The following is a 13,653-nucleotide window of genomic DNA, read 5'->3' as shown; positions in this document are numbered from 1 at the left end:
TAAATTTAGTTAACATCCATCACTACACAGAGTTACACATTTTGTTTTCTTGTGATGAGAACTTTTGAGATCTCTTCTCCTTACAACTTTTAATCATACGATACAGTATTGTTAACTATAGTCAGCATACTGTACCTGACAACCCAGGACTTATTTATCTTATAACTGGAAGTTTGTCCCTTTTGATCACCTTCACCCATTTCTTTCCATGTGTCCTTTTATGTGTCACGACCATAAAATGGAACCCAGGATCCTGAGAGAGTGCAGGGTGTACTCTCAAATGTGGAGCCCATGGGAGGAAACATAGGTGGCACCAAGTGACTAGCTTAGACTGTGTGGGGTAACGTGATTTATGGTCAAAGATTTGTTGAGCTTGTCAGGAAGAGGCTGATTCATGGATAGGCAACTAGACAGCTGTGACACAGTGCGACTTGAATACGTGGGGAGGCGCTTTATCCTCGCAAATACACCTCCCCCGAAGGCTTGCTGATATCTCAAAATCCTCAGTTCCTTTCGTTTAAGTCTGTGGAAATGCAACTACAAAAGAGCAGGATAATTCATTAATACTTACCAGTTACTAACACCTCAATGTAAATAAGTTTAATCTATTAAGGGGACTTAGAGATCTGTTGGTGAGACCTTCTCATTTTCCAGACAAGGACATTGAAAGTCAAAGAGATTGAGTGGGCTTCCCAAGGTCTGACATGTAGTGGCAGGGCTGGATCTGAGGGGAAGGGGGGAGACCAGTGGATGCCACCTGCTGGGCAGGGACTCCCCCCCCCCCCCCAGTAAGAGGTAGGGAGACAGGAGGAACGGAATCTGGGGCGGCAGATGTACTTGTATGAATTGAATTTATTTATATCCTGCCTTTTCCCCGTGAGGGCTTGAGGTACTTAGCCATTTGGGCTGTGGGTGTTGCTTCCTTGAATATGTGGCTCCTTCCTCCCCGCCGCCCATGCTTGAGCACTGCAAGAAACAAACAGACAGACAACAGTGTTCTGGGGACCTATGCTTCTGTCAGCCACATATGCCTGGAACAGAGATAAGGCTAAAGGTTCCTCTCGTTTTACATGACTGCCCTCTTCCTCAAGAGCGCTCACAATCTGCCCTGACCCCAGGTCGCTTGCGCACCTGTGGAGGGGCACAGAGGGAGATAAAGGTACTCTTGAGGCATCTTTAGGATTCTTCAGGAATGGTCTTTTTTCAATTTACAAAGGAAAAAAATTAAGCACATGGACAGCTTCCTTCTACTTTAAATTCTTGCATATGTTTTTCTTAACCCTTAGTATCTTCTGTGATGTCAGAATGCCTGATTTCACACTAGATTCCATATTTTGTTATTTCACACGTCTTTACTGATGTGCAGTGTAAAAGCTCAGAAATCAAATTGTGTGGGTTTGAATCCCAGCTCCACCATTTACCAGCTGTGTGAACTCAGGAGATTTCTTAATAGCTATGAGCCTCAATTTTCTCCTCTGTAAAATGGGGACATGGTACCAACCACCTGAGGACTGTTGAGATAATGACTGTTAAAAGGGCTGCCTTAGCACAGTGCCTGGTAAGTATAAACACTCAATGCACTTTAGCTATAATTATGATTTCAGTTTACCATCGCAACATTTCATGACTTTAATACATCCTGTTTTTAATATATCATCACTAACATATGAATGTTTCAACCTTTCTAGCTGCTCTTCCTTCTGAGCAATTTTGAGAACAATTGTTCTAAAAATTTCCCGCATTGCACACATGCTACCATCGCCACCCTCACCCTTTCGTATTATCATCTTCAGAATTATTCCATTTTTGACTTAACCTCTATCTTATGTAACTCACCACATTCTAGCTAAATGGGTGTGTGATGACTGTCTATTCTCACAGTCACAGACATGACACATCATCCCATCATCCCAAGGACAATACTGGGCTCACATATGGATTTTTGGACTTCTTGGAATTGTTACCCACGGTACTTATCAGGGGGCAACAGATTGTTACCTTTCTAGCCATGGGGGTTTTCTCGGAATCCTTCATCAATCCGTATGCATAATTTGAAATTCCATTTCTGTCTCATTGCTCTAGATGTAAATTTCTTGTAATTTTTAAACATTTCTTTTGTGGAATTTCCTGTGGAACCTGCAGTGGGGTAGAACCCACCTCAACCTCCAGTGCCTGGCACCCAGTAGATGTTACTCCTCCCAAAATTGTTAAATGGATAGAGTTATACCAGCATAGTAAAATTACTCTGGCAAACACCCATTTCAAGATGGTAGCATTGAGGTAAAGTGTTTAGGAAAACTTATTCATACTACCAGGCTTAATTATTTTTTCTTCTTTGAAAAAGGCGCAAGGTCTATTGCCAATAAAGAAAGTGAGTACCCCACTTTCAGACTTAAAGTTGTGACAATTAGAATCCCTTTAACCTCTTTCCCTAGCCATTTCTCTCTCTTGTTCAAAAAATTGTGTGTGTTTTTTAAGAGAAGGAACAAGTACTTGCCATTGTACTGAATTTATAATTTCTTGCTGTTTGAAAAGCCCCTTTTCTTTTTCCCACACCCAAATGACCTCTGAAATAAGACCAGGAGCTCTTGTTTTAAAACTGTCTTAAGCATACTTGATTCTTTGTATACACGAGTTTGTCTCCCTCAGAGTGTGGGAGAATATCCACTTATTCCATTACACTGGAACTTCTTTTGGATCAGTTCTTGTTGGTGGCAAATCTTTGCCTGCTGAGGGTGGATTGAATTTTTGGGAACAACCAAAAGGCTTTTTTCAGAGCGTCCCTGATGACTAAGTTTGGAGATCAAGCTGGATCAAGACCATACGACTTGGGGTCAAAATTAAACAAGGCCTCTCTGTAGAGTAATGAGGCCGAGTGGCTTTGCTATGTGGCTCTGAAGGTGTCTCTTGAGGTGACACCCACAGAGGATGCTGAGGGTTTCATGCACAGTCAGTGGACACTTGCTGGCTCCCTTGGGTGTCGGTGACAGTGATGACCAGGAGACAGTGGAACTGGATCCCTGCTGCTTCTACTTGCTGGCATTTGTGAATCCGAGCGGCCTGTATCACCCTAGACCCCAGTTCCTCATTTGTGAGACGGGGACCATCGTATTCTCCTCCAGTGCGATTTTTAGGATAAATTTAATACCGAGAGTAAAATACTTTGTCTAGTGCGTGGTGCCTACTGATGCCCGATGGGTGTCAGTTCCTCTTCTCACTCTTCCCCTTCCTTATCTTAAATGAGGCCTGTGGTTTGAAGATGCCATTTCAGGAATGTTTGCCCCAAACTCACTCATGTTTCTTAAAAAACTACAACCACAAAATTATGTCAGGGTAGCCTGCGTGCTGAGTTTCCTTCCACCTGGAGCCATGTGTTTAATGGAGAGAAGAACGGACGGAAGAGATGAATAACCCGACCACCTCCTAAAAAAGAATGCCAGCAGCCCTGGAGAGACTGGTTCCCCAGAGCTTCTCTGCGTCCCACCCCTGGCCCATGGAGACCCCAGCCCCGTCTGCCCAGGCTGAAAGAGCAGAGGGTGGGATTCCTGAGTAATTAAAGGGAATTTGGAAGGCTGGGATGTTGCGGAATGTTAGATCAGTAGCTAGAACAGCATGTGGTGTTCTTTAGGCAGGCTTCATTGAATCCATACAAAAAAAGAAAGAGGGGCTGCCTGCCGTCTGCCCATTTATCAAACAGTGAAGCTCAACTCTCACAGCTCCACAAAAGTGTTTGACTGTTTGCTGAGTCTTGCTCCAGAAATTAAAAGCTGAACAGCCTTAGCAGGGCTGAACCGACCCTGCATTTTGAGACTCAAACTAAATTGTGCTGGGCTTTCAGATTCAGGGACCAGCTGATTATTTGGTGAAAGGCAAGGAGAATAATTTGTAATTTGCAGCCCATAAGAAACACTTAAAAAAAAAGCAAACTCCCTTCCCACAGGTTTTTGTTGCGGCTGGAAGGAGGAGGTGCTGTCTGCAACAGCTTTCTTTGCTCAGAGTGGGAAAAGTCTTGACCTCCAGTTGGGCAGAGAGCGATGTGGTGCAGCAGGGCCTCCACCCATCCCCCACCCCCAACTCCTAACAGGCTTCCTTTCCTCTTCGTGCTTTATTTGAAGTGACCTTTCTCTCTTTTTGGAGGAGGAGGAGAGGATTTGGCCATCAAATATTTTTAGGGAAAAAGTATTTTCACAAATGGAATGAAAGATTCTAACCCCGCAAATATATTGCTTGGGAGACCATAAGATAACCACAAAAGCCTGGAAACTGGGTTTTCTGAGAATCCTCTGAAGAGCCATCAAAGGATTGAAGGATACCTCTGTCGATGAAGAGAATGTGCTAGAAAAGGGTGATGCTCCTGGAAGACATCAAGGGGGGGCAGAGACGTATTAGCAGAGGGGCCCCTCCCTGGCAGCTGGTCCCTCTTCTCCACCCGTCCAGCCAATGAAATTCCGCTGGGGTGGATCGCCTACCCTCCATCCTCCTCCTCCTCCTGGCTGACAACGCTCTAGGTGCACTCCCTAACTCCTTTGACCCTGCTGTAAGCCTGGAAGACAGGTTGAAAAAGTGTCACTATCCCCATTTGATAGATGAAAAAGCCTGTTGCTCAAATGGAAGAAAGAGGCAAAGGTCTTTTTTTGGCTCTTCAATTTAGCACATTTTTAAAGTGTGGTAATACCCTTCAATACTTCATGGGATTGGGAGAGGAGGAGGAGGACGAGAGGTGAGCTGGAATGAAGGCAGGACCTGGTGGGTTTGGACTTTGTCTGGAGTCTTCATGAAGGAGTGGTTGAGGTGAGGCATGCCTGGCAGCAGGGGCAGTGAGACCATTGCAGCAACCCAGGTGTGAGATTATGGCCCTGGGGCCGGTGGAGATGGAGATGCGGGGAGAATCAGGATATGTTCACAATAGAGGGAGGATGGAACTTGGTCACAGACTGGAAGCAGCAGGTGCAGCGGTTTGGAGGAGGAAGAGCTCTTACCTGGTCAGGGGATCAGGAAAGGCTTGGAAGAGGGTGTAAGAGGATCATAGAGATTCCTCCCCACCTCTGAGAAGGTGCTCGTAGTTCATGCCCTGCCAGTGGGGAATCAGCAGCAGCATCTCTTATGAAGGACAGCGTGCAGGCTCCCTCTCTCTGACCACACCTGCCTGCTCCATGCTGTATTAGGAGAGAAGGGAGTTAGAAGAATGTGGCTAGACTTAAACATCCCTGGTAATAAAAGGGAATGAATGAGTCATCAGGATAATCACTGGTCATAATGGGCAATGTTTATTGAACCCTTACTAAGTGCCAGGCACTGTTGCTAATTATTTACATGCGTTTACTTTTTAAATTTTCACAAAAATTCTCTGAGGTAGGGGTTGGTATCATTCCCATTTTACAAATGAGGAAGCTGAGTCATTTGAATGTTAAATAATTTGCCCAAGGGCCCCGGAATAACAAATGGCTGAGCTTGGATCTAATCCAGGTAATCTAGCTCCAAAGCTCTTGCATAGAACCCCTCTACCGTACTGCCTCTTCACCAACACCATCGCTGTACACACCAAGAAAGAGGCCCATTGGTTGTGTTTTCACCTTGGCAGACGGCCCCTCCTCCTAGGTTTCTGGCAGATCTACGTGGTTGTCCTGGGAAGCAGCACTTAGCGTCATCCACTTGGCAAATGAGTAAAGGGTACTCTCCAGGCCAGGGGTCGGGCTTCATGCCTTCATTCAACAAACATGGACTGAGCTCTTCACATGTGACCTGGGCCAGGTCCCTGCTCTCGTGGAGCTTATGTTCAAGTCGGGGGAGATGTGAAATAAGCACTCAGAGAGTAAGCGAGCGAGACAACTGCGGAGAGAGAGTGCCGAGAGGAGGACAGAAAGCAGGGTCTTGTGCTTGGGGTGCTGCTTGTTTACTCTGCACCCGCTGGTCAGAGAAGGCCTCTGGGCAGAGGGACCTTGCCCAGAGGCCCGAATGTTGTAGGAGAAGGAGCTAATCTTGTGACGATCTGGGTGAGATTGCATTCCTGATGGAGAGAGCTGCAGTACAAAGGCCCCCAGTGGGGGAGGAAGCCTGGCATGTTTCAGGAACAGGGAAAAAATAAAATAAAAAGCAAGCCAGTGTGGCTGGTATCCAGCGAGGAAGGGTGAGAGTCAGAGGAGAAGGAAGGCCAGGAGGTAAGCAGGGACCGGGTTACAGAGGCTGAGGTGGGGGTGAGTTCCAGGTGCAGCGGAAGCCTTTGGAGGGCTGTAAACAGGGGTGACATGTTCTGGATGAAAGCGTACACTGCCTACGTTGTGAGGAGGGGGGTGAAGCCCAGAGCGGCCAAGTGAGACCCCCCCCTGAGGATCCAGAGCCCCACCGTCACTCAGGTGCTCCCCCCACCGGCGTCCCCAGCACCAGTGGTCTTCTCGGGGTTCCTCTTGGACTCCTAATAAGTCATCGCAACCAAGGGTGTACGTTTTCCTTCATTCTTTAGATTGCTGTTTGTAAACTCCGTCACTGTGCGCCCAGCTTTTCCCAGTGCGTAACTGATGCTTGTGTTGACTTACAGATCATAAGGCAGCAGTTTCCTCAGTTAACCACCAGAAGACTCGGGACCCGAGGACAGTCCAAGTAAGCACCGACAGCCTTTCCACCTGCAGAGTGCACGTCCACGGGCGTCCAGTCAGGTCCGGACCCCAGGCCTTTCATCCTGAGCTCAGTCCGCAGGCCTCGGGGGAAGTCTGTGGCTGGCGAGAGTGGCCCCCTCTCCCGGGAGCCCTGAGAGAAAGGCTGCCCAAAAGGCCAGCTGCTTTAAGGAATCCGACATGGTGCCACCCTGCCTTTAGTTGTTTTTGTGAAAGAGTCTTGGGCATTCTTTAAAAGGAGCGCCTTGTGGTTTCTTGACCAATCTCCAGGTTACTTGGCTTGTTTTGGTCAACAAACTCTACTCTGACAGTATCCAGTCTGCCAGAGAAGCAACCCTGTACCAATCCCTGCAAGGGAGATGGGGCGGAAAGCTTCAGCCATGCTGTGGTACCCAGGGTGTACTGCTTCCCATTCATCCATTCGGTCAACCAACCAACCAACCAATGTTTGCTTCACATTTTCTGCGTGTCAGATAAATGGTGCTAAGTGCTGGGGACACACGGGCAAACAGGTTTCCGCCCTACTGGATGGAACATGTATTCTCCAGGGGAAGACAGACAAAAAAAGATCATCAAATTGTGAAGAGGGTTGTCCTAGAGAATAACAAAAGGTTGGCCTGGTTTAGAGAGGGTAGCCCTGGAAGGGCTTACTGAGGAGGTGACCCGAGGAGTGAGAGGCTGTGTAGATGCCTGTCTCCCAGGTGAGAGTCAATGGGAAGGGACTCTGCCTTTTTTGCCCAGGCTTCACTAAAATCTGGATTTATAGAGACTTGCCTCGAAGGGTGTTTCAAAAAACTGTTGGAAGTGACTAGGTGTTCCATGAAGAAAGTCTGTTGGCCATGTAAGTTTGGTAAGCACTGAGCTAAACAGGTTCCTTTATGCAGGACTTGTCAGAACCTTTATTATACTACTGTACACCGTGATTCCATTAGAGGGTGCCTTATTCAGCATTTCTAAATGTTTTTACCATGCTGAGTAGCAGATCAACACATACTGACTTATGAAATAATGAAACTTTTTATTAAAAGACAACAACCACATAGGACTTGTAAGACTTGTCACTAAAAGTGTTTCAAAAGCAGCATGTCCAATACTGCCCCCCGACTCTAACCCCGGCCATCCCCAGGCAGCACATTCCCATCCTGCAAGGGTGGGTTTAACTTTGGAGCCAAATTAGGTAAAGAAAGTGGAAAGTGGATGATCAAACTGGGGGAAACCCTTTTTAGTAAAGTTCTGAAAATAAACGAGACTCATTTTTTTCATGTGGCTCAGAAGGTCTGGGGGCAATTTCCAAAGAGACTTACAGAAAATTTTTGAGCAAGGGACATTTTGGAATAAATTTCTAATAATTTTTCAGGGTGACTCCTCTGATGAACAAATCTCATTCATAATGAAAAATTCCAGTATTTGTTTAAAAATGAGCTTTCAGCCCTAGTAAGAGTATAGAGTAGAAAACCCAGATTCTTCCTTATTTGTTTGCTGGTGAGCACAGTGGTTGGCACACAAGGGGAAATCACAGAGAAGTGGATGGTTGGAAGACTATTGAATGAATGGAAAGGAATTATTTTTCTCCAGCTTATGGTCTTTTTAGAGTCACTGGCTCCAATACATTGTTGCCCATTTCTGAGATAAAAGTGTACAAATAGATGGTAAAGATAGATAGTAAAGACAGGCAGTAAAAGTAGTAAAGATAGAACAGCATGGTTTCCCATCCTGCATAAGTTTGGAGAAAGTTTCCTTCTGTCTACATGTAAGAACCTGCTTTTGTTTTTTTGTTTTCTTTTTCTTTAACCTAGAGGTTGGCAAATAGGGCAATATCTTCTTTAAAAATGCAGTTTCATTGTATCCTCTCCATAAGGATCCTCCAAGGTTGGTCTCACCTTCAACCAATTGAAAGGTAATAAGAAGCTCTAGTCTCCAACATGCCACTTGGCCTTATAGAGAAAATCCCTCAGCAAATTTACTTTGACAGAATAAATTGGGGGGGCAGGGGGCTGATGGAGAGTGTGTTGACGTGCCTTACAGACCTGAAATAGAAAACTGAGAAGTGGTCAGAGCACTGGCTTCACTGCAGTTGCCAATTCTAGCAACATACAGTCTGAAAAATCAAGAAGTGGTCTGATGTGAACATGTTATTACTAGCTTGATCTTAAGAAAGTGTAAGGGGTGACTTTGAAAGTTAGGGAGGCGTGTCATAACTGCCCTCCCGCCTGGAGGAGCTTCCAGAGCAAATGGAACCCGCCCCCCGCCCCCACTACCAAAGGAGTACCCTCCAGGTGGAAAGGCAGTTATGACAGTTGGGAAGTAGAAGGCGCAGAAGACAGAGATCAGCTCAACACAAAGAAGAACTTTCTGATCACTACACCGGCCTAAAATGAACTGGGCTACCTTCGGAGGGTCCGAGTGCTTCATCCCAGGAGGCATTCAGATAGAGGCGAGATGCCCACTAAGCAGAAGTATCACAGAATGGTATTAGGAATGAAGGGGGAGCGGGGAGAGGGAAGGTTACCTGTGCTTAGCTCTCCTCTCCCTGGGAAGCCTCTCCCAGAACTCAGACTGCTTTCTCTTTTGTATTATTTCGTGACTGACACCACCATATCTCCATGAGTAGAAAAGAGTAGTTAATACGTTGTACAGCGTTTCTGAAAGTGAGGTCTGTGAATTACTTACATTAGTATTGCCATGTGATCGTAAAAATCTACTCTGGATCTGCTAAATCAGGATCTTTGGAAGGAGGGCCTGGGAGTCTGTATTTTAATATGTTTTGTAGGTGATTCTTATTATTAGTAAAATTTGACAATTACTGGCTCAGCGCTTAAAAGCACTTTTAGAGGTTCAAATCCTGCCTCTACTGCTTACTCACTATATGATCTTGGGTGTGTTACTTAAATTCTCTGGGTCTTAGTTTCCTAGTCTGTAATATGGGGATAATAATTAGTTCTAGCCTCCCAGGGGTTTTGTGAGATGAAATCGGGCAATGTGTGTAAAGCACTTAGTACCTTGTTAGCTGCTGTGTTACAATAGTAGGTAATGGCAGTCTCATAGCGCCAGGAATGTAATGCAGGGGCCTAACCCAGCAGGCTTGCTGATCTCAAACGGATGTGCATCAGAATTATCTGTGGTGTTCGTTTCAGTGCTGATTCTTGGCCCCTATTCCCTGTTCTGAATCCTTAGGTCTGGGAAGGGGCCTTGGAATCTGTATTTTTATTACACTCCATAAGTGGCTCTGACAAACATCAAAGTTTGTTAACACCACCATGCAGTGTGTTTTCTTAGTGTAGCACAGTGCCTCTGTAGTCAGACAAACCTGCTTCCTCCCCTAAACAGCTATATGACCTTGAACAAATTACTTAAGCTTTCTTGCCTCCATTTTCTCATCTGTAGAAAGATTATAATAATCCCCATTTCATAGAATTATTTTACAAATTAATGTAGGTAAAGCACTTTCCAAAGTGCCCAGCATATAGCAAGTGTTCAATAGATTGTAGCTAAAACCCAAGCAAAATGCAGCCTCCATCCCTCATTAGTCTTAATTGAAAACATTGCTGTTATTAAGCCCATTCTGAGTTAATAAAAGGTCCTGGTCTTTGTCTTACATTCAGTGTCAACTGAGACACTGAGTTTATCCTTTTTAAGATACAGTTCTTTAAGACTGCCATTTATTGATTAAGAAAAACATAGGCCAAGTGAATTTTTGCTGGTGGTACAGTTAGCAGTCATAAACACACTCTTCTTCTTGGGTCCCTGTATATAAGAGATTAAGTACAAATGGAAATTTTTTTTTTCCCACTTTCTGCTTTGCAAAGTATTTGACTTAACATTTTCTGTAGGAGGCAATTTTGGTTATTTTTACCTGTCTGATTGATGGCTGGCAACATGGAACTTTGGTTTAATTCTAGACTTCCAACATGTTGAGCCTTACAGAGGAGTTAACTCTTCTAGCTCAGGGAGGATGGGTCCAGCCGTCTTTGGCCTTGGGCTCCTGCGGCTCAGGAACCCCCACCTGATGAGGGTGCATGTGGGTCTCTCTCTCTTCCTTTGTGGCCCAGGTATCATTACTACGGCATCGCGGTGAAGGAAAGCTCCCAATATTATGATGTGATGTATTCCAAGAAAGGAGCCGCCTGGGTGAGCGAGACGGGCAAGAAAGAAGTGAGCAAACAGACGGTGGCATATTCACCCCGGTCCAAACTTGGAACATTGCTGCCAGAGTTTCCAAATGTCAAAGATCTAAATCTGCCGGCCAGTCTGCCAGAGGAGAAGGTGACCACGTCTGAAGTGTTGCTGGGAGTGGGTGGTTTCTCTCTCTCTCTCTCTTTCTCTCTCTCTTTTTCTCTCACACACCACAGCGTGCACACACACACACACACACACACACACACACACACACACACTTTTATTGCAAAATGGTGAGTTTAAAAATATAAAGATAGAAATCAGATTCAAGTATGGACTTTAGTTGACAATAACAATGTATCCGTGTTGGTCCATTAGTTGTGACAAATGTTCCATCCTAATGCAAGATGTTAACGGTAGAGGTAACTGGGTTTGAGCTATAAGGGAACTGACTGAACTATCTTCAAAACTGTACTACAACCCAATACTATTCTAAAATTAAAAGTTTATCTCTCTACCTATCTATCTTACCTACCTTCCTACCCATCTATGATGTTGCACTGTCTCATTTCACAAGGGCCCCCTCCTCTGGATTGCTTTTATATAGGATAAAGTTTATTTTCCCATGTGCTGCAGAGGATGTGGTGAAATTATCGTCCCATAGACCAAGAAGATTTTATAGGTATAGTGAATCAGATAGTTTGGGCCATAGGGTATTGGGAAGAAATAATTGGAAACACAAACTTGGAGACTTTCCCCTGGGTGATCACATCCTAGTGCACCTATCTTGTGCTGCCAGTGTGCCAGTAGGTGATGAGTTTCTGCGTATCACACTGGGATGCAGTGGTGAATGAGACTTGAGTCCTGCTCTCAGGAAGCTTACAGTCAAGCAGGGAGACAGATGCTTGCATAAGCAAACTAAGTTTACATAAAACATATATCAAGGTTCTAAAGCAAAAAGAATACCTGGAAAGAATGCTTTAAATCTAAGAACTAGATAAATCCTTATTTTTTCTCAAATTTGCTTTCTTTCTCAACAAACTTCCTGTACCATTGCTTTAAAATTCTTAGTTAAATGGAGCTGGAGATGCAGTTCTTTTGCTAAGCAGATTCTAGAGAATTTCCGAATGTCTTTTTGTGATTTGGGCAAAAGCACCTCCTCTTATGAGTACATGCTGGGTTTTAATATATCAGCTGATGAGAATTTAATTTGGAAGGCGTCTACTATGTGCCAGGCACTGTACTAAATGCTGGATACACAAGCATGAATAATATGCTATTTTTATTTTCCCAGAGTCCACAGTTTCAGGGGGTGGAGATGGGGCAGAGGGAGAAACCCATGCTTTCCGTACCACAGGGTGAGTGCTCTGAGGGAGAAACACACTCAGGTGCTATGGGAGCACAGAGGAGGGAGCTGAGAGTCAGCGGGCCCCACCTAATGAAAATGAGTTTTGTCTGGGTCTTGCAGGATGAGTAGGAATTAGGCGAATTTCATCCCCTCAACAGAGAATAAATGACTTGAAATTCCAAGGGCAGAAGTAACGTGTATTAATCTATGCCTTTATTGTTGATCCCTCCTCACCCCTCACAGGTTTCTACCTTTATTATGATGTACAGAACACACTGTCAGAGAATACTGGACACTGTAATAAGAGCCAACTTTGATGAGGTAGGTCAACAAGTGTTGAGCTATGAATACTCTGCAATAAAATATTATGATAACACTAGCTTCTGTTTCATGAGCTCCCTACTAGTGGCCAGGCCTCTGGAAGCCCTTGGTGTACATTAGCTCATTTAGTCCTCACAGTGATCCTAGGAAGCAGGCACTGTTACTATCCCCATTTTACAGATTCTCAGTGTGAACAGCAGTTGGCAAGGCTTTTTAGTTGCTCTGTCTAGTGAACTGCATCCTGCCTAGTTGGCCTCCTGGGAACACAGTTTTGCCAAGGTATCATTACACCCAGAATTATACATTCAGAAAAACTAAAGGAAAGCTTTTCTTTATTTTGGATTTAACCTTTTCCTGAGGCTCATCCACTTCAGTGCATTTGGAGCCGGTTACCCTCCATTCTCAAGGTCTGGTCCCCATGTCCCTCTAACACTGCCAGTAGGGCCATCTTTGAATACAGACAATCTAAGAATTTCATTTCATTTTTATTTAAAAATATTACAGTTAAGGAATGGAGAGGAGAAATAAGGGAGGATTGAAGCACTGGTTACATGACCAAAGAGACAATAAAATCTTCTTGCCTAAAGTGCCATCCAAAAGAATCTTCCAACAGGATGGCAGGAAACCACACATTTCACCCCATAAAGCTGAGGCCTTTCTGTTTAAAGAAAAATGCCTTTCAGGCAGGAAAAAGAGAAAAACAACTAAACCAAAGACACCACCCTGGGATCAGGTGTGGGCATTCAATTTCAGGGAAGACACCCCAGGCTCTACAGGGGCTATAAAATCAGTAGTTATTGGTGAAAAAGATGCTGGAGAGTCCCTTTTTGTGTGTTTTAGGGGGGCATGTGCTGTTGGAGATGGAGGGGAAGAGGATGAGGTAAGGCAGTGAATGCTTGTTGAGCACTTGCCGGTACTTGTGCAGCTTGTTTACTGTTCCCTCAGGAGCCCAGTGTAGCAGTGGTACCACCATATGCGAGCTGTCGCTCAGTTCTTAGACACGGCTCCAGAAGAGGTGGCAGCGTGTTGGCAGAGAAGGACTCTTCTTCCTGCTCTTGACTTTCATCCACTAGATTCTTAAATTTCCCCAATTCCTTGAGTGACCATTCAAGTGGAATTATTTTCTTTTTAAGGAAAGAAAACTCACTGCTTTCTCTCGTAGTGTAGTTTGGCTGTGTCTCACGTATCAAAGGCAGTGCACTGAGATCTGGGCAAACCAGGACTCATGATTGGTTAAGACAACACTGGCTTCTGTAA

At 44.8% G+C, this 13,653-nt stretch overlaps 1 protein-coding gene across 4 annotated transcripts in view; it reads left to right on the top strand.

Moving 5' to 3' along the window:
- RFX4 (regulatory factor X4) overlaps window positions 1-13,653 on the top strand; it is a 166,001-nt gene that overhangs the window by 81,865 nt on the left and 70,483 nt on the right. For 3 of the 4 annotated variants that reach the window (XM_082419391.1, XM_082419390.1, XM_082419389.1), the window contains exons 5-7: window positions 6,536-6,597; window positions 10,661-10,874; window positions 12,319-12,396. In XM_082419391.1, the coding sequence (XP_082275517.1) occupies window positions 6,536-6,597; window positions 10,661-10,874; window positions 12,319-12,396 (354 nt within the window). The other variant, XM_082419392.1, reaches the window with a different exon arrangement.

Source organism: Balaenoptera physalus (assembly GCF_965194825.1).
Source record: "Balaenoptera physalus genome assembly, chromosome: 13".
Taxonomy (NCBI): Eukaryota; Metazoa; Chordata; class Mammalia; order Artiodactyla; family Balaenopteridae; genus Balaenoptera; species Balaenoptera physalus.
Note: the sequence above shows the minus strand (reverse complement) of the source record. Positions and strands in the feature narration are given on the sequence as shown.